Source organism: Gambusia affinis, linkage group LG06 (assembly GCF_019740435.1).
Source record: "Gambusia affinis linkage group LG06, SWU_Gaff_1.0, whole genome shotgun sequence".
NCBI classification, from domain to species: Eukaryota; Metazoa; Chordata; class Actinopteri; order Cyprinodontiformes; family Poeciliidae; genus Gambusia; species Gambusia affinis.
Window position 1 is genome coordinate 22,412,000 of NC_057873.1, and position 20,349 is coordinate 22,432,348.

General features: G+C 39.4%; 2 protein-coding genes and 1 non-coding gene across 3 annotated transcripts; all 3 read left to right on the forward strand.

Moving 5' to 3' along the window:
- The first annotated feature begins 3,534 nt into the window (after window positions 1-3,534).
- LOC122833263 (zinc transporter 1) lies at window positions 3,535-9,873 on the forward strand. The gene is made up of 6 exons (XM_044120712.1): window positions 3,535-3,642; window positions 4,312-4,965; window positions 6,296-6,541; window positions 6,643-6,902; window positions 7,662-7,849; window positions 9,021-9,873. The coding sequence occupies exons 2-6, from the start codon at window positions 4,320-4,322 to the stop codon at window positions 9,334-9,336; spliced, it is 1,656 nt and encodes a 551-aa protein (XP_043976647.1). The 5' UTR covers window positions 3,535-3,642; window positions 4,312-4,319; the 3' UTR covers window positions 9,337-9,873.
- A 727-nt stretch (window positions 9,874-10,600) lies between these two features.
- Window positions 10,601-10,687, forward strand: trnastop-uca. Its single transcript has one exon. It is a non-coding gene; the product is annotated as a tRNA-Sec (tRNA).
- Window positions 10,688-11,576: 889 nt separating this feature from the next.
- On the forward strand, window positions 11,577-14,636 carry mrpl28 (mitochondrial ribosomal protein L28). The gene is made up of 6 exons (XM_044120713.1): window positions 11,577-11,729; window positions 12,232-12,546; window positions 12,618-12,770; window positions 12,864-12,998; window positions 13,114-13,200; window positions 14,258-14,636. The coding sequence occupies exons 2-6, from the start codon at window positions 12,262-12,264 to the stop codon at window positions 14,351-14,353; spliced, it is 756 nt and encodes a 251-aa protein (XP_043976648.1). The 5' UTR covers window positions 11,577-11,729; window positions 12,232-12,261; the 3' UTR covers window positions 14,354-14,636.
- The last annotated feature ends 5,713 nt before the right edge of the window (window positions 14,637-20,349 follow it).

The following is a 20,349-nucleotide window of genomic DNA, read 5'->3' on the forward strand; positions in this document are numbered from 1 at the left end:
CTATCTTCAAAATTTTAATGTTTATTTTGTTTATTTTTAATCTGCTTGATTTTTTTTTGATTTTTTTTTATTTTTTCTTGTACAAGCACTTTGAATTGTCTTTGGCTGGAAGGTGCTATATAAATAAAGTTGCCTTGCTTTGGCTAGCTAAAGCCCTGACTCCCAATTAGTTCTTTCCTCAGCAATTGCTCATTTTCCAGTGTGATCCGGAATCATCTCATCAGTCCCATGAGAGGAAAGCAAGTTGAAAACATCCCTCGGACTGATCATCACATGGATGAGCCTCTTTGTGCCCACCGAACAGATTCACGAAAAATGCAAAAAATGAAACATTAGCCCTCGAGACAATCCGTTTGGCCCCTCATCACGAGGAAAACGCAGAGGCAATGGATTCCTCTGGGAATGCCAGAACACACTAATCCATACAATCCAGTTCTGATCTGACAGAGGGTTGTGAGGTTGTGAGAAAAATGAAAAGATTTACAATATCAGTAGAGAAAGCTTACATTAGAGTTGACTGATGCATTGCCAAGAAGCTGGTTTATTTTAGTGTTTAGTGAGTTTTTTTGTTTTTTTTTTTAAAGAAACTACTGCTGACTTGTGCTCTTATTTCAGGACTGATTAGTTAAATGAATAAATTGACACATGTCTCTTTAGCTGCTGAAAATAAGAAGAAAACAAAAACAAAGTAGTTTTGGTGTTATTCAAAAATAACTGTTAAATGGTTACTGAATATCTCTGTTTTGTTTATAGTATCTAAAACGAAAATAAAAATAGCATGATCTGATTATTTGGAGAAAGCAAAAAGGTGGTAAAGTGGAAAACAAAGGTTGATTGTTTTTTTTCTGGTGTTTATTCTTAATCAGTTGTGTTCGTCTTGTGTTTTTTTGTGAGTGAGTGTGGTTTCAAAACTATGATTGAGGTAAAATATTTCCTCATGTTCAGCTGCTGTTTTCAGAGTCATACAACCAGAGAAATTCCCAAAGCTTCTCTTCGGTCCACATTGATGAGAAACTGTGAGCCAGAGGAGGAATAAATGATAAGTTCATAAGTTTTATGTCAGATGTTTAATCTCTTCCACGTAAATTGATGGGACACATTGCTAAATTCCCCATTATATGCTGAAATTTTCACATAAAAATGGAGGTTTCACTACTCAAAAAACCTTATGGCATTTTTTAGACACATTTTTTCTAACTGAGGATGTAACACGACCCCAGGTCAAATAGCCCTGGGTGGAGAGCCATATCACTCATTCGGAAAAACTGCTACCGTTTCTAATGTCTTAACTGTTGAGTGAAAATTAAACTGTGAACTGCGAAAGTTTACTTTTCAATCTACCTCCCGCTACTGTGACCAAAACATAAAACTTTTTACACTGTTCTTGTGGTCTTTGACAAAACAAATCCTGTAAAAGAACACTGTTTAGAACATTTCAACTAAAAGCTTTGATTTCAAGCTGCCCCCATTTTAATTTCTTGGTTTATCAAATTAGCAACTGGAGCTAGCATCAGCATAAAAAAATCTCCCAGTTGAAGCTCCGGTTTTGAACAACAAACTGTTCCAGATCTTCAAAAACTCGGTTTTGGTTGAATTATCATCACAAATATTGATTATCGTGCGACATGCTGTTAATTTAATACAACAACGACAAAAAAAATAGGCTAATGTTACACACGCTAGGCTGAATCTGAGGTTATGCTAGCATGTATCTCTGCCATTGAATGACGGTTTTATGAACAGGACTTTAAGTTGATTTTTGTTCTTCTTTAGATTGTAACGGCAGCTTGCATCCATTATTGTTGCACTACTGCCATCTGTTGGATCCTAATACTTATTCCTCAAATTCTCCTAATGAGCCCGGTATTTTTTAAGAAACGAAATACCTCCTATTTTTTCCTTCATTACTATTTAACTGAGGAACCACATTCTCAAATTTCAATTCCCTATTAAAACCTTTTTCCGTTTTCAGTTACCTTCTTTGATTCACATATTTCCTACAGCTAATAAAAACATGCCCCATCATTTCTACAGTATCACACCAATTACATAAACCAGTAAAATGTTTCCCCATCTTTAAAAGAGAACCATCAACTTAGAGTTGATGATTGTAACATAAATTTAAATCGGAGCAGTGATAAGATTTCACCACCTAGACGGTGAACAAAGCAGAACAAATATCAGCAAAAACATTGCTTCCCCCCAGCTAAAGGTCTAACCTCAACTGTGCTTCCTGAGACAAGATTTAGCCAAGTTGTTGTGTCTGCAGTTTGGGTACGGTGACGATCAAATGCGTTCTTGCCTGGGCTTTCTTTGGGGTTGGCCATGCCTCAGGAATGTGCTGGGATAGTAGGGATTTATCTGTAGTGTCAGCCCGTATCTGTCCTGTTGATGCACAACCAAGTGGACTGAAACAAACGGGACCAACGACCGATCGAGAAAGGAACGGGTTCCTCTTCTTCAGAAATACTGAGAGAGCTACAGAAGTGAAGTGTAAATTTGCACAATTATGTTTTAATTATAAAACTGTTTCTCTACTGAATTGTTTTAATCAGTCACAGTAAATTCTCCCAATCAGATTTAGGTCCATACTTTGAATAGGGCACTTTTGGTCTACTTCATGTTGTCAAACTGTTTCTTTTTAAATGATTTCCTGATTGCACTTGTTTGGCAGTTGTCAAGCCTGGAGGAAACTTGAAAACCAAATGTATTTGGAAATATTCCCTTGGATATATATTTCCAAAGAAATATATTTAATTACAGCTAATTCATGTTTTGACAAGAAATAAATTAAACAATCATTTTAAAACGTTTGTGTTTTCTCAAGTCATTTTTAACTCATCTTAATCTTTGTTTGATTGAAAGATTTATGTGCAATCATAAAGCAAAACCAGAAGAATTCTGTTAAGGGAAAAATACTGTTTTTGATCTGTGTAAAATGTTGGGGGTTTTTCTGCAGTTCAATGAAGTTTTGCCCCATGGGAATATTGTTGTTGTTGTTGTTTCTTATAATCAAATTTTAGGTTGAATCTATTTTGTTGAGAAATGTGTTTTAATGGTGACACCATAAGAGTCTCATATTCTCTTAAATATTGTTACTATTTCCCTGCTAAGCTTTGCTTCCTTTTTTTTTTCAAGTTGTGAGTGGATAAAAGGTTGATTAAATGTTGGGAAAAGGCCACAATTCATTTTATTTTTTTAAGTTTCCTAATTTTTTTTAATCTTATTTACATTGGGGTTTTTTTTTTTTTTTTGGGGGGGCGGGGGGTTGAAGTGGTTGGATCTTTCTCCAAGGCCTCTACGATGCGGTTCTTGATGTGATCTGGTTCTAGTTTCAAACCTCGACAGCTCAATGGGGATTTTGAGTGCAAACAGTATTGTATGAAGTGTGGGCTTGACTTGGTGGGCCTGCATTGTGTCCCTCCAAAATGCCGTGGAGGGGAATGCAAACAGGGACGACCGAGAGAGCAACAGCGCCCACCCTCCTCTACCGCTCACATGACTGTGATTAGAGCCCAGAAGAGGGAGGAGGAGGAGGAGGAAGAGGAGGGAGAGGAGGACGGTGCACCGAAGAGGGAGCAACATCCACACACAGATTCTATCCAGGAGTTAAGCTCGTCTTCCCTCGTCTGCTACTTTGGGGTAAATACATTTTAAATTTGTTACTTTGTGTATGCTTCATGGAGAGAGAAAAAGTTCTGCACAGAACTCTGGTTAGTTAGTTACCTAAAATCAGGAGCATATTTTTTTTAATTCCCTCATTTGAAAGAATGTTTCTTATTTTATTTTTTATTTTTTGTTAAATCCTCAAAATGTTTTGGTTTTTTTTCCATAAGTGCTTCGTCTTGTGGGAGACTGATCTCAACGTTCTTCCCTTCGACTTTGAAACGACGTGCATCTACTGCTATAAATACACATCAATATGATTAGCTAAATGATCCATGCATGTGCATCGTACCATCAGGGAGGGAGTGCATGAATAAAATAGAGTCATTCAAATTATTTTCCCTCAAATACCCCAAATAAAAATTTCAAGCATTTCCAAAAGCATTTGCGTTTTCGTCAGGATGATTTGCAGGGTTAGCTTTCTGCCAGGCATACAATTGAGTGTTTTTGTAAAAGTAAAAATATCAAACATGTGTATATTACAAAGCCATTTATAATTTTCCTTCCAACTCGCAATCATGAACTTAAGTTATGTTGTTCCGACCCGGCAAAACACATATCAGGGCGAAATGAGGCACAGTGTTGTATGGATGTGCTCTTTTAAACTTTACGCCATTTTATTTTTTTTCTTAATTTGTCTCCCAGCATCAGGTATGAGGCTGCGACAGTGGTGCATTATGGGGGTGACCGTGTTGCTGCTGCTGTGTGAGATCGCCGTCAGTCAGCTGTGTAAGTCTCTCATCACCATGGTGGACGGCTTCCATACACTTTTCATCCTTTTCCACATGGCTCTCCACCAGACTGAGGGCTTCGTCAAACCTTGCACCCACTCCTCGGATTCCTCCCCATTTTCTCCGCTTGCCTCCTCCAATTCCTCGGGGGCTCTTCCTCCTCCTTCACTTTCAGGTCCACCTGCCGAACTTCCACCCAGAGCTCAGTCCGCCGGAGAACAGCCCCACCGAGACCCGGCTGCTCCGATTGACTCGCAAAAACATTTTTCCCCAGCAGCTCCCAGCTGCGGTCTGTCGTTCCCCGACAGCAGGAAGCGGGCTGTGGGTGTTTTCATTTCCTACCTCCTCCTGGTCTCCCTGTGCATCGCCTACTCCTTGGAAATCATGGGTTTCATGGTGAAGCCGCACCCGGTTCACCACCCCCTGCTGCCAGTGGTGGTCGGAGCTGGGAGTCTGCTCCATAAGATGCTGCTGTTTGTCCTGGACTGGGATGAGCTGCTGGATAAGAAGGCAGAAAGCTGCAGGCGGCGGGTGGAGACTGAGCCTCGCCTTGAAATGAACTACAAAGGTGACGGCAACACAGACACCATGAAACCTCCCCAACAATGAAACAAAACAAATCCATTAACTTACGGCTTGTTTTTTTTTCTTTCCATCACACACAGAACATATTAAGAATCCCAGTTCTTCTACATTACGTATTTTACAGGCACATTGTGCCAACTTATAGCACAGTCAAGTAACTGTGTTACCTCAGATTGCTATAAAAATGCTCAATGTTTCAAACATGACAAAAAAAGACATTTGATTTCACAATTTAACACGAATAAATTGCGCCTCTAACTCTTTAAGAAGCTCCTACTCTTTCCAACACTCTGCCTTCAACATGTCACCACAACGTTTCTCTATTCAGCGTTTAACAACGTTTTTACCAGTGTTGCACTGAGAAGTAGCTGGTATAATTAGCTCAGCAGATGTGGGGAGGAGGAGCTTCGTCCTCGAAGGCGGCTCTAGGCTCCACCCAGGCGTTTTGCTCAGCTGTATGGTCGCCATAGGGGATTAAAGGATTTCTTGAACATGCATGAAAGAATCAAAGCAACACTCCAGGTATGTTTTTGATGAATGAATAACTTTATAACATGAGGTAATGCTCCAAACAGTTGATTTTACATAATACTGCCCCTTTGATTTTGCCATCATCTAATCTAGAGCACCTTCTTCCTCATGTTTGCTCTGTCCCCTACTTGGCTGGTGGCAAACTGCAAACCAGGTTTCTACTAACCTTCATTCAACATCAACTTTGTTTTTGCAACTCTTTCATAAAGGACGGAAAAGTTAAGAGATTATCCCACCTGAGGTTTTGTCTCTGCAGCCCCTCCAGAGTTACCATGGGCCTCTTGGCTGCTTCTCTAATTGATGCCCTTGTTGCCCGGCCTACCATCTGATGGTAGGTGTGTAGTTTTGCTACACTCTGTTTTCAGATGAAGAGCTGAAGAGTTCCCTATATGTTATTCAAAGCTTTCTCTATTATAAACTTCTGCACACGCAGGCTGACTAAAGTTAGGTGGTTTCTTAAGTTTGTTGGTTGCACTGTTTTTAATTGACTAATAATTTCACTTCCAGAATCTCTCTTAAAATACCAATTTGAATACATTTTATCTTGTGGCTGTAATAGAACAAAGTGTGATAAACACTGAAACATTATAAATACTTTTGCCAGAAATTATGAACCTCGGAGTAGCAGTTTTTAAAAAAGATCAAACAATTACGAGGCAAAGGTAAAAGAAACTTTATTATATGGTTTAAAAATCTCCGCTAAGAGAACAATGTGTATGTTCAGCTGGAACACAGATAACACACCAGGCCTTGTTTTCCATTCCTCTGCTCCACTCCCACAGTCTGCGCTGCAGAGGCGTCCCAAGGCCAAGACGAAGAGGAGCTCTCTGTCCCGTCCAAAGTTCAAACTGCAGCACACCGCTGTCTCCACAGCGAGGTACTTGTCCTCTGTAATCCAGGAACTCCCAACCTGCCTCAGCACGACTGCAGAACGGAGCTTCAGCTGCAGGAAGCCACTGATGGAGAGAACAGTGCTGCACATTTAAAGAAAGAGAGTCTGAATTACCACCTGTGCATGGGGCATTCTGGTAACAGAGTTCAGATAATTGAAGTTTTCATCCAAAATCCTCAGGAATATAGTTTGTTTTTTTTGTGTGTTTTTAGCTGTTTCTGTTTCCTCCAATCACAGACAGTCAGAGTACACACAAACCTTCTTCAGCGGACAAGCCGTCATCTGGATGGAGCTGCCGCTGGGCCCTCTGCCTCCTGTCCTTCGTCTTCGTCATCCAGGGACTCTTCACATCCCTCCTGGCTCTGATCAACGCCCTGGTGATGCTGGTCATTCCACAGCTCCTGCACGGCTCTGGAGCCTGCAGCGTCCTGGTTTATCTGGACCCAGGCCTCTCCATGCTGGCTGTCATCACGCTGATTGCAACGTCTGTTCCGCAGGTCACTCTGTCAGCTTTTATTTCCTTAAAGAGACGTTGTAGGTAGTGATGGCACTGGGCAGGGAAGATCTCCTGTAGCAGTCTGCATTGCAACAAATTTGAAGAAGCCACTGACTGAAGACACCCTGTTTTTCTGTAGCTGCGTTTCCATTACAAAGGAACACAAATCCTTGTCGAAAAAAAACACAATCTTGCAATTGCGCTGTTTCCATTAAATACAAAATAAATTAAAATCACACGTTAATAAGCTTGTTCACGAGATAGCGGCTAATGCAAACAGTTACATGAGATACATTCATAATTCAGCTGTAGCGCCAACGCTCATCATCTACCAATTAGCCATCAGTGGAAACGTCTTCAGGCGTTGTTCCCAAATTGTTTCCTACAGTTCGAGGAACAGACCCAGCCAACATTTTCAAGTGGGGCCAATATAGGTTGGAAATGGGCTGAAAAACGGGCCTCATGTTGTCTGCAGGTTCCATACTGGCCCCATTTTATAAACCCACATAGGTTTTACGTTGAAAAAAATCTGGTAACCATATGGGCCCCAACTGGGCAAAGTACGCAAGAATCCATCCAGGCCCCATCTTCTTATGGTTACCCAGTAACACATCACTGGGTAAGCGTAAGGTGCCCAGAATATTTAGCTTTTTTACTTGTTTTACCTTTTTTTTCAACTCATCTTTCAGGGTGCCAACCAATGAGGCCTGCTCTAAATTGCGTAGCTTGGTTTTTGTGTTTCTGTATTGCGTCCCTGCAGGTGTACAGGTACGGCATGCTGCTTCTTCAGGCCTCTCCTCCACACATGCGTGTGTCTGATGTCGGCCGGAGGCTTGCCGGCGTTGCCGGGGTGCAGGCTGTGCACGAGCTCCACGTCTGGCAGCTAACTGAGTCGCTCACAGTGGCCTCTGTCCACGTTCACTGCCACACTGGGTTTCCGTTGAACAGGTGAAGTCAAATTCTGCAGACGTGTTTGAAGCAATTTGAACGGGCTGAAATTTATTTATTGATTAAATGTTGTGGAGTTGGGCTTTAAAAGTCTGAAAGCTGGTTCAAAAGCATGAAGATCTTAGCTTAGTTATGGTTTTGATTAATTTAACTAGGATGGGTCCAGAGAAGCACTGGAAAATATAAGATAGAATCACAAAAATAATAAAGATATTTTGGGTTGCTTGATTAACAGTCTACTTTTATTTTATAAAAGATTACACTTAAGCAAGTTTGCTCTGGATTAAAATTTTCTGAATGTCTTACAGACAACATTGGTGCAAACAGTGGCTGCGTCTGCATGACTAAAATTAATATTTCACTGATTGTTTTTTCGGTTCAGTATGTTCTTACATCAGAGTACCAACCCTGAAGCAAAACAGAAAATCATGAAACGGGTTTCTGTTTGCTGCTATTGTCTCTATGTTGAAGAAAGTTATGTTTTTATTTTCTTTTTTTGAACAGCAGTCTTTTAAAAATGTCCTCATCTCAAGATGCCCCATTCGTCAACAGAATCATGAGTTAACCTGCAGTCATGAGGCAACAAACTACTTGCACTTATTTAACTTCTCTATGTCAGATTATGTTAGGGATTCAATGCCTACTTTGGTTAATTCAGCGTTGCTCTTTGCCTTCCAGTCTATATCACATTTTAAAGGAATAGTTCAGTTTTTCCAGTGAGATTCTCATATTTTTACCTGCAGTTAGTAACCAGAGGTCAAAGTTTATTGCAAGTCAAAGAGTACAAAATGCCAAAGTGGACTTTAACTGAGTTAAAACAATCTGTAAATCATCCGAGTGGATTACCCCAGCATTTCCACCTTCACCGAGTTGGCACGCCAGTGATTGTTTATGTGGGGAAGAGAGGCCGTGCCCCACCACTAAAACATCCATCCATCCATCCATTGTCTATACACCCTTGTCCCTAATGGGGTCGGGAGGGTTGCTGGTGCCCATCCCCAGCTGCGTTCCGGGCAAGAGGCGGGGTTCACCCTGGACAGGTCGCCAGTCTATCGCAGACCACTTAAACAGCAAAAAAAAAATTATTTATATAACTCATGATTCATAAGAATTCAACATAAATGTATTTATTGCTGCCTTATGTATGTCTAATGTGTTTTTATTTGTCCAGTTATGCTGATTTGATGGCAGGAGTCACCAAAGTGCTGCAGAACGAGGGTGTGAGCTGCAGCACTATTCAGCCAGAGTTCACTTCCTCCTCTTCCTCGATCAGAGGAGATGAAGCCGCCACCTTGGTCCACAGAGAGGACCACTGCTCTCATCCTCTCTTGCCCTGCAGCCTGGCCTGCGGGAAAGCCTGTGCTGCCAGTATGTGCTGCTCCCTCCTGGAAGAGACGGAGGAGCAGACCCGGAGCGTTCAGAGACCAGGAACTGGAGAGAGCCAGGAGGATCCTCAGACTCTGGTCATCGAGAACACATTCCTCTGACTCTCTGTTTTTACCTGATAGGAAGGTGAAGGCGGAAAATAGTGCAACATGTTTCTCTCTGTTAGTTTTATTATATGAACAGATGTTATTCCAAAGATTTTCTATCCGTTTTTGTTTTTTTAATTGATTATGGAAAAGCTTTACTTTTTCAATTTCATATGGGCGATGTTAAATAAATTACAGTACTATGTAAAGTCAATTTTTTGTGTGTTACATTATCTTATAATGTTATTCCCTTATCAAAAACATACTTGGAGTGTTACTTTGATTGTTTCATGCGTGTTTGAGAAGTCCTTTGAGTTGTGCTAAACGCCTGGGTGGACTTAGCCCCGCCTTTGAGACACAGCACCTCCTCGGAGCTGCAGCTTCACGAAACAACCCACTCCTGGGGGTCCCTCACTGAGTTCCTTCAGACTAGCCAGCAGGAATTAGCAAACATCAGCTGATCTCATTACACAAGCTGCTTCTCAGTCCAATGCTGGTAAAAACGTTGTTAGCATAACCGCTGATTAAACTTGTTAAAAAAAAAGTTATCAAACAGATAAAAATATAAAGCTATGTGGAAATTCTTGTACTTTAAAAAATAACATAAAAAATGAGTAAAGACAAATAATATAAGAAAATAGAAAATGCTAGCAGAAGAAACAAATATTTCCAAACTATTTTTCATAACTTACAGGAGGTATGGTATAACAGTGCTGTCATTCCAATAACAATATCATATTATACAATACAATAACATACAATATTTAAGTTGTTGCAGTTTTTAGTTCATGGATAGTTTTACTATATAAGAGTAATTCCAATCTCAGTTAGGTTTGTATGGCCCAAATTTAATTGTTTCTTTATGAAAAACATAAATAAATATACCAAACATGGGTCTCCCTGTTGATCCTTGCTAAAGATTTTACACAGTAATCGTTGGCAAAGCAGAACCACGACGATACTGTTTCACTTGGATGCACTGAAAATCTACGACCTTTCACCTGTGAAGACAGAGTTCCGTCTCCACCCTCACAATATAAATCAACCAATCAAATCGCGTCTGCTTTGCATAACACAGAGCAGAGCTGAAAGCATTACTGTTTTCGGGTTTATTAAGAGAGAATTCTGATCTCAGATAAGTAAGATGTAGTTGTGGTAGGTGTGAACTGTTTTGTAAAAGATTTACATGACAAATGAATAAACATCAAAGTAACACCGTGAGTGAAAGTGATATGTAATCTGAGTAGTCTTAAAAGCGCTGTTCGGACAGTTTGAAAGTGCCCGGATGAGCCTCGGTGGTCCGGGGTGCGGGCTTCAAACCCGTAGCTGCTTAGCGGCAGAGTGGTTCAATTCCACCTTTCGGGCGGTCATTTAGGAGCAGAAGACATAAAAACCAGTTTATTTGTCAGAAACATTCGTTTCCGTTATGATGTTGTCTGGTATTTCAAAATAAAAGGCGAATTGTCGGACTAATATAAAGGATGTGTATATTATTATTTTCTGTTTCCTATAAATGCTGAATGCTGTTTTCGTTGTGAAATATAACTTAGAGATTTTTTTTTACATTTTCGATTTACTTCTTTTGTTCCTTAGTTCAAACCTCTTCAGATGTTCATCTTTAAATTCATCTTTTAGTTAATCTTTTCAGATTAAAGGTGAAGAAATCTCTCTTTTTTTGTGTACTATAATTTTCATAATTTGAACATATGAGGAAAACTTTAAGAGCCACTCACTTAGAGACACCATTTTAAATCAAAAACAACCCAAAAAGCTATTTAATTTTCAGCTGAAACTAGTCCAAGTCCAGAGATCCCAGATATGGCAGATGGTAAATAATCCTCATCAAGATTAGACTGTGCGGGATTATTAATTACATTACAAATGTAATTAATAGATTATAAATAATATATTATGTATAATTACATTATAAATGTGGATTCTCTAAAGAGGGAGAGAAAAAATTGTTTTCTGACTGTGTCCAAACATAAAAAAGTTCAAATTTGTCAACAATTCAGACTTTTAGAGGCAGTGAAGTATTTTAACCTGGATACCTCAACATATGCACTGAATTGCAGAGACCTCCGCATTTTATTTTATTTTATTTTATTTTATTTTATTTTATTTTATTTTATTTTATTTTATTTTATTTTATTTTATTTTATTTTATTTTATTTTATTTTATTTTATTTTATTTTATTTTCGGAAGACAACGAGAGCAGCAGTGACATTGATTTGACAAGAGGTGGCAGCACTGTAATTGCTTTCTTCTCTCCGGAGAAGAAGAACAAGAGGAAAAGTCAACCAGTGTAGTGGTTGCTGCACGATGTCCTTGTTGGCTTGAATTTGGGAATAAAACAAATTAAAAACGGACCTATTTTTAGTGGAACTGTCTATTTTCTAAATTCCCGGTAAGAACCTTGAAATTATTCCTGATAGAGATTTTGTAAAGCTTTATTTTTGTTGCGGAATAACCTGTGTAGCTCTGTTAATCTGTATTAGCTTCCTGCTAACCAGCATTATTATGAAATAATATGTCTATTGTAGTCTTCGTTCAAATATATTCTCTCATAACAGACACTCAGAGTAAAGTCACATTGAATCCTGCTTTTTATTTTCAGAGCTGTAGAGGCAAGCTAAAGCTATAATATTTTTTCATATGAATTAGTTTGAGGAAAATGTTCCGTTGTCTAATTATTTCTCGTTTAATCAACGCTTTTTCATGAATATTAGGTAATTATTCACTTAAAACAATCCCCTGTATTATGCTGAAAAGTTACTTGTCGGTTTTATCTTATTTCAAGTGTACTAAGATATTTGTATTAGAAATACCTGGTAAGATTTTGTGTTTGTGCAGTTTTGCCACTAAATATAGATGTTAAGCTTGTGTATTTTCTTCCTCCTCTGTTTCAGATTTATCTGTCAACGTAGAAGCTGTGCATCATGCCTCTTCATAAATTCCCCCCAAAATTGTGGGAGGCTATGAAGCTGAAGCAGGGCATCTACGCCCGTCTCCCCAAACACTATCTGAAGTCCCTGGAACCGAAAGAGCCCACACCGGTTCACTGGAGGCCCCTGGGAGTCCAGCACAGAATAAGCCCCAAGACCGGGGTGAAAGAGCGGGTGCAGGACGTCCCCATTCCCATCTACTACCCCCCGGAGTCCCAAGATGGCCTGTGGGGCGGAGAGGGCTGGATAAGCGGCTTCAGATATGCCAACAATGACAAAGTAAGTCTACAGTCGGACTCTCGGGTTGCACTATCTTATCCAAAGTTCACTGTAACCCATCTGTCGCTCAGATGTCCAACCGCCTGAAGAAGGTTTGGAAGCCACAGGTGCTGAGGAGAGAATTGTACAGCGAGATCCTGGATCACAAGTTCACCATCGATGTGACGCCTCGCACTCTGGACCTCATCGACGCTGCCTTCGGCTTTGACTTTTATATCCTGAAAGTAAACATGGGGCAGGGGGGGCGGGCTGTACCATGAATTTATTTTTTCCATATTAATACGTCTTCCTGACTCTTAATGGTCGCTGCTTTTCAGACACCGAAGGAGGACCTGAACTCTACTCTGGGGATGAACCTGAAGAGGGCGATGCTGCTCCGCCTGGCTCGCAGAGACACCAAGCTTTACCCCGACGACCCGGTCAAGAGGGAGACCATTTACAACAAATACAAGGTACCTAACCACGAATTAACGCAACCTTTGAGAATTAATTTTGCTTTAATCTCCTGGAGAGAAATAAAAAAAGGCCTGTTTTATCTTTTCTTCTTCTGTGTTTTTTTCTGAGCAGCAGTTTGAGATCCCAGAGGAAGAGGCGGAGTGGGTGGGTCTGACCCTGGAAGAGGCCGTGGAGAAACAGAGGCTGCTGGAGCACAAGGTAACCAGTCTTCCTGTCTTTATGTTACAGTAAGGACATTTTATTAAATGTTTGTTCAACTCTAAAGGTTTGAGATAAACAAGCTGCAAAAGGAAATGATAGAATATTTTTTTTTAAAAAACTCAGTCAGAAGAAGTGATTTGTGTTCTTGGGCTTTGCCTCTGACTTTTAATTTAAAACAGATTTAGTTTTTTTTTTTTTTTTTCAAGAGTCTGCTTTGAAAAAACATTTTGCCAATAAAGCAACTAAAGCTCACAGTGTCAACATGTTTTACGTCATCATGGCACTGACTTTTATCCACATTCATGCAGTTAGTTGCTGTAAGCTACCTGGAAAATACTGTCAGATTATTAATAAAAACAGATTAAAAGCAAAACTCCATAAAGGATCCTATTTTAAATAATCCAAAGAAGGTCGGTTTGGGGGAGTTTGTTATAAAACACAGGCTGAAAGAAAAGTGAAGATGCAATGCATGTTGCCCATCCAGTCCAATGATTTCTTGAAATGAACCCCATGTGTGGAACACTCTGCATCTTTAAAGAATAACACTGTTTATGTCTTGTGATTGTGCCCCTCCTGCCTCACTCACCATGATGTTCCCTGAACTGCAGCATCTGTCTTTCTTCTACATAAACCTTTGTTGTATTGAAAGGCTTAAAATCATCTTGAATTAGAAGGATTGTCATGACGTAGGAAAATGGGGCGGGGATGTAGGCTAATCCGGTAGATTTTCGCTTTTAGTTGATGATATCAATGTTTACAGCTGGAAAAAAAAGCAGGACCAATCAATTAAAAAATACATTTTATTGTTTAAATCAAGCTCTTTTTTTGGAGGGGGGTGTTGTAAATGCTTGAAATCTGGTTAATTCCCTCTTTGCGTTTTAAAAAGGCCACCACATCACAACATCTGTTTTGTTACAGAAATACTTGAATATATGAAGTGGTGTAGTTAGACCTGTTATCCATCTCTTTTGAACCCGACACATTCATGTACTCAGTAAAACGTAAAAGTCTGCAGGTCGTCGACTTCGTTCTGTTCTGCCTCTCGTCGTTTCAGGAGCCGGAGCCTCAGTTTAAGGTCTTGGTGGAGAAGCTCGTGCAGGAGCTTGAGATCAAGAAACTTTTAGAGCCGCATGTCGCAGAGAGGAGTTGAGTCATCTGAACTGGACGGAGACTGGACCCTGAAGTAGGCCGAGCCATCAGGACGCCAAAGACGGCGATGGGAGACGCGACGCTTCGGCAGTGAAAGCAAGCAGAGGAATCACAAACGATAAAGCCCCGAGGGAATAATGTCTATTTATTTCAGTCATGTTTCAAAAGACTGGCATAAAATACTTCAGGGATCGCGGAAAGAAACGCTGTAAATACTCCCAACCAGCAGAGGCGTATGACCACAGATGTATATCTTATTAAATAAAGTCACTTTTTTATTAGAACCTGTTGAAGCTTCTTGTAATTTCCCACGAGTAGTTTCTCCTCTACATTTCACTAGATGTTCTGACGGATTCCAGAGCCTGACAATGAGACGATGGCTAGGTTACCTTCATCCAGAAGCGTTAATTAATGTTTCTCATTGTTCGTAAAGAAAAATCTGAAAATTATAAAGAGCTGAGATCTTTGAATAGACCCGACAGACGTGTTCACAATTACGAAACCAGAACTAAAAACCAAACTCATTACAATACTTCATGTTTTTGTTCACAACAAAACACAATCAGATGTTTCACATGTGAGTTATTCAAACTTCACATTGTATAGAAAGTTAAATGTTTTCAGTGTTGTAGTGAAATATTCTGAAATTAAATCCAACAACATGCAGTGTTATGATCCAAAAATAAAATCAGAGCGGTGTTGTGAAGTAGGGGCGAGTGAACAGCTAGCAGAGACTCCCAACTGATTGTAATGTGGGGGGGGGGGGGGGAGTAAAGCAAAGCCATGTGAATACTTTTTTGGAAAGTAATACAAAGTTACAAATAGGAAAAGATATGCTATTTTGTAAAAAGTTCACATAACCAGATCACTTAGAGATGAATCAAGTTCACATAACCAGATCACTTAGAGATGAATCAAGTTCACTTAACCAGATCACTTAGAGATGAATCAAGTTCACTTAACCAGATCACTTAGAGATGAATCAAGTTCACATAACCAGATCACTTAGAGATGAATCAAGTTCACATAACCAGATCACTTAGAGATGAATCAAGTTCACTTAACCAGATCACTTAGAGATGAATCAAGTTCACATAACCAGATCACTTAGAGATGAATCAAGTTCACATGACCAGATCACTTAGAGATGAATCAAGTTCACATGACCAGATCACTTGGAGATGAATCAAGTTCACATAATAACCAGATCACTTGGAGATGAATCAAGTTCACATAACCAGATCACTTGGAGATGAATCAAGTTCACATAACCAGATCACTTGGAGATGAATCAAGTTCACATAACCAGATCACTTAGAGATGAATCAAGTTCACATAACCAGATCACTTAGAGATGAATCAAGTTCACATAACCAGATCACTTAGAGATGAATCAAGTTCACATAACCAGATCACTTAGAGATGAATCAAGTTCACATAACCAGATCACTTAGAGATGAATCAAGTTCACATAACCAGATCACTTAGAGATGAATCAAGTTCACATAACCAGATCACTTAGAGATGAATCAAGTTCACATAACCAGATCACTTAGAGATGAATCAAGTTCACATAACCAGATCACTTAGAGATGAATCAAGTTCACATAACCAGATCACTTAGAGATGAATCAAGTTCACATAACCAGATCACTTAGAGATGAATCAAGTAATTAAATCTACTTTGGCGCGATCATCTGCCAAACAAACAAAATGACTGCCCTGTTTCTGTGAGCTGTAACTGTGTTTGCCACTAGATGGAGCCAATGTGTTGAAAATTTAAGAAGATAGCCAAGATGGATCAGTTGAATTATGGGGCCCTCATATATCCTTTTATGAAATCAAATAAATGAATCACAAATTAAATTATCTACAACATTTAAACCAAATCACACACGTGCCTGTTAACAACACGCAAGTCTTAAGCTTCACAACCTGCAGGATTTTCTGACTCAAGGTTACAGTTGTAGGTAACAGAACCGCTGGAGTAAAATGCTCATCTGCCTGGGTGAACATTGAGGGCTTTCCAGGTCTTCAAGATGAGCAATGGAGATCAAAAAAGGTGCTGATGTTTGCAAAAACCGCATCGAGGTTGTTTTTTTTCTCTCTCTCTCTTTCCCCCTCTTCGTCCAGTTTCGCTTTTGTCTCTGCATAGTGATAGTTGCTCCTGTGGTTGCACCCAGCCTGAACGCAGAGGTGAGGTAAGTTGCCGCGGTGAGTCCCTCTTGGTCTGGGGACTCCCGTGGGTGGCGTAACCAGGCAACAGGCAGCACTATCGATAACCTGGCACCTGTAAACACGAAGCTTTAAGTCCTTATATAGGTTGAGGTTGAGTGGAATTACCCCCGTCACTTTGGAAAAGTGAAATAAGTGAACAAACTATGAAACTGTCACACGATGAGCTTATTTGGTGCGTTCAATTAAATTTTTTCCTCTTTTGGTCGGACATCTGGGCTCTTAGTGTTTCTCGTCGGTTTAAATTGCACGAGGTTTTTCATTGGCTGTTTTTAGTCACCACTTCTAACAGTAAAAGTATAAATTTTTAAGCTAACCCTGGTTTATTTATTTTTCTTATTGCAATTTACATTAAATATGTGCTTATTAAACTGAAGCGATCATCCGATACAGTGGGTGATTCACTACTCTGAACTATTTGGTGTGACATGTCATCTGAGTCATACTAGTGAAAGGTGTTGACGTGAAAATCACCGATGTCACCTGATTTATTTATCCCAACCTTTAGCGTTAATAGTTTCCATCACTCTTAACTCATCGCCCTGAGTTCATTATTTCCCAGAATATCCACAATCCAAGCAAAGTATTCAGGTAAATCAAATTGGAAACACAATTTGGTATTTGGGTTTTAAGCTCTAAAAGTTATTTAATTCGGTAAAAATTATTATTATTTTTTTTAAAAACTGTATATGTCTTGTCATCTTTAAACATTGTTGTAAAAATAAAGTACACTCTCCAGGCCAAAGTACAATTAGATTATTAGCTGCTAAAATAAATGTTCCTACTGGGGTTTTTTTTTATGTCAAAATCCCAAATCTTTTCCAGAATCACCAGTTCTTTTTACAATTAAAAATAAATTACTCTGAAATCTTAAAATATAAATAAATAAAATTTAAAAAAAGAGAGAGAGAATTTAAATCTCGGGCATACAAAGTGTTTCACAATGTCCTTATTTACGAAACAAAAATAAATCAAAAATGGAAAAGCTGTGTGTGAGAAAACTAAGGCCATCCTTACTGTATGTAGCATCTCTTTGATAAGTAGCAACTCTTCACAAAGGGCGGTTGTAAAGTATCTGACCTTGTCTCATAACTTTATGGCTTTATTGCTTTGGTTAATGGTAGACTGGTTTCATGCACTAGTTACTTTTGAGGATTCATCCATATACTGCCTCTCACAGCAACACAATCCATATTTGAGCTCAAATTAGTGAGTGTTGCACCTTCTGTTGCCAACAACCTGTATAGAAATGTTAGCTGCTTCTATCCCACAGTTTTCATTTTCATTTATCTGCCATCTAATTACGTTACGAACTACAGTAGTTCTGGAAAGATTATCTGCTGAATTTAATTTTCCAGAAGTGAGGATCAGAATCTGCTTAAATTACAGTTTATTTTAGCCATCTTTGTTAGCTTGTCATCAAATTTCATCTGGAAACACATGATTATTTAACTTGTCAATAGATTCCACCATTTTGTTTTATTTTAGTACCAGTAGAGAGTATGTTTGCCACCACTGTTAGCGTTAAGAAAGTTTGACAACCATTAGCCTACACAACTACTCCAATTAGCACAGCAACGTAAACCCCAAGAGCCGTTAGCGTAGCATAGCTTCAAAACTCCTGGGTTTCAGTGGGAATTTATTAAGTTATTTTCATTCTAAACAAATAGAGGTGTTGGTTTTCTTCAGCATTACTGCCAACTGTCTTTTGTGTCAAAAGAAAAAGCTAAAACTTCAGAGTAGTAATTCCTGAAGGGGGATTTCTAAAGCGTTTTCACCCTTTTGTCTACCAAAGCACACTTCAGCGCTACTGTAAAATGGCCCATTTAAAAACCAATTCATCACAATTAGAAACCTACTTCCTGCACTCAGCTTACAGGGGGCTTGGACATGTTCAGGCAGGTTTTATGGTATCATTTCTCAGGAAACGGATCTGATCATGCGCCCGGATCAAATTGAAAAGGTTGTGCAAACTGGCTTGGTGTGGAGTTTCCCTGTGGCTGTAAGACAAATAAATTCAGTTTGAGCCAGCAATGACGAGAGTCTTCAGTCAACATCTGCTCTATGAATGGATGGACGACTGAGACATTTAAATCAATTTCTCGATCAAAATTACTTTGTAATGGAGCGAATGACAACTTAAATTGCTTTACTCATTTATGTTCCTTGCAGATTTCTTATGTTTTAGCAAGCCTGAAATGGTTCAGATGAATCAACAAATTTAAAAATCAGACGAGTGTACCTGGGCAAAATGGAGTTTTCACTCAAATTATTAAATTTAAGGGGCAGTATTATGTAAAATTGACTTTTTTTTTTTAGCATTACATCTTGTTATAATGTTATCCCCTCATCAAAAACATACCTGGAGTGTTGCTTTGATTCTTTCAAGCATGTTTGAAAAATCATTTAAAAAAAACTTAACGCCGCCTCTGAGGTACAGCTTCCAAGTTTCCGAGCTTCTGCCTCACAGAGCATCCCTCCCCCACGACTCGTCCTCTCAGCTCCTGCAGACTAGCCAGAAGCAATTAGCAAACTCTTGGTGTAACTGAGCATCTGCTGAACTCATCATACGAGCTACTTCTCAGTGAAACAGGTAAAAACATTGTTAAAGGGTTAATAGAGGAGCCATGTTGTGATGACTTCCTGATGGTGAAGTTTCAGGAAGAGCAGGAGATTTTAAAGAGACAGAGGCCCAATTTGAAGGCGTTTTATATATATTGCATTTTTTAATAACAACTGAGGATAATATACTTGATTGTGCTATGAAATGGCACTATGTGACTGGGAAATACATAATACTGTCACTTTAAGTTATTCCAAACCAACTTGTGCTTATTTAAAAACTTTCCCAACGTTAGTAACTGGTTGTACTCTGTCTGCTGGCAGAAACTGCTATCAAATATCTATGACAGCTGATGGGGATGAGTCTTTTATTTACGTACATGAGGAGGAATTTCTAGCCACTTTACTTTGCTAAAATGTTTACATTCAATTCAATTTTAGTTCAGATTTTGACATAGTCACTCCAAAACCTTCATTTCTTTTTTCTTCATCTCTTTAGAGGTCAATTTGCTGCTACGGCACCTCGCGAGGAGGGACGCAAAGAGGGATTTTAGTGGAAAGTCCTACTCAGACCCGATGGAGGACAATTTTGATTTTCCAAAAGGTGCGTCCTGTTGGATATGGAGTAGCTGGGAGGAGATGAGCTGGCAGAACGGGGGACGTGAGGAGTGATTGTTCACCACTGGGAAAATGTTACTGTTAAGGGTGGAAACATTCAGTGGAACCTGGTACCCATCCAATGAAACAACTTCCTGACTGCAGCCACTGATAAGCAATAAATGGCTGAAGGAGAAACATCCCAGGGTACATGAAGTTACAAAACCGTCAATATTTGTCGTTTTCAGAAACATGAAGTGGGCCTTTATGTTTCAGGGTAAGCTGTGCAGGCGTCTGCTGTTGAATCACAAACACAAACCTTAAACCTTGTTATTATTCTGGCTTCCTTTATGACTTACCAAGATAAGTTGTAGATATTCGCCTGGAGTCGTTTTTGATTGATGGTTTAACAGTGCTGCATTTTCTCCATTTCTCTTGCTGTAGTTTCCTGGAGTCCACAAACCTTAGAAATATCTCTACGACTCTTTCCAGACGTCAGCAGCTTTGTTTCTCAGCGGTCATTGAGTTTATTTTGGTCGTCCCAGAACGTGTTGCTTTGAGATCTCTTAGCCTGACTGACAGTTGCTTTTTAAAGTTACTGAA

What these genes read in the sequence shown, in the direction of transcription:
- mrpl28 (XM_044120713.1), top strand. Translation starts at nt 12,262, where the DNA reads ATGCCTCTTCATAAATTCCCCCCAAAATTGTGGGAGGCTATGAAGCTG. An exon ending in GATATGCCAACAATGACAAA is followed by an intron (nt 12,547 to 12,617) that starts GTAAGTCTACAG and finishes TCTGTCGCTCAG; the next exon opens with ATGTCCAACCGCCTGAAGAA. An exon ending in CCATTTACAACAAATACAAG is followed by an intron (nt 12,999 to 13,113) that starts GTACCTAACCAC and finishes TTTTCTGAGCAG; the next exon opens with CAGTTTGAGATCCCAGAGGA.
- LOC122833263 (XM_044120712.1), top strand. Translation starts at nt 4,320, where the DNA reads ATGAGGCTGCGACAGTGGTGCATTATGGGGGTGACCGTGTTGCTGCTG. An exon ending in TTGCAACGTCTGTTCCGCAG is followed by an intron (nt 6,903 to 7,661) that starts GTCACTCTGTCA and finishes GCGTCCCTGCAG; the next exon opens with GTGTACAGGTACGGCATGCT. An exon ending in ACTGGGTTTCCGTTGAACAG is followed by an intron (nt 7,850 to 9,020) that starts GTGAAGTCAAAT and finishes TTATTTGTCCAG; the next exon opens with TTATGCTGATTTGATGGCAG.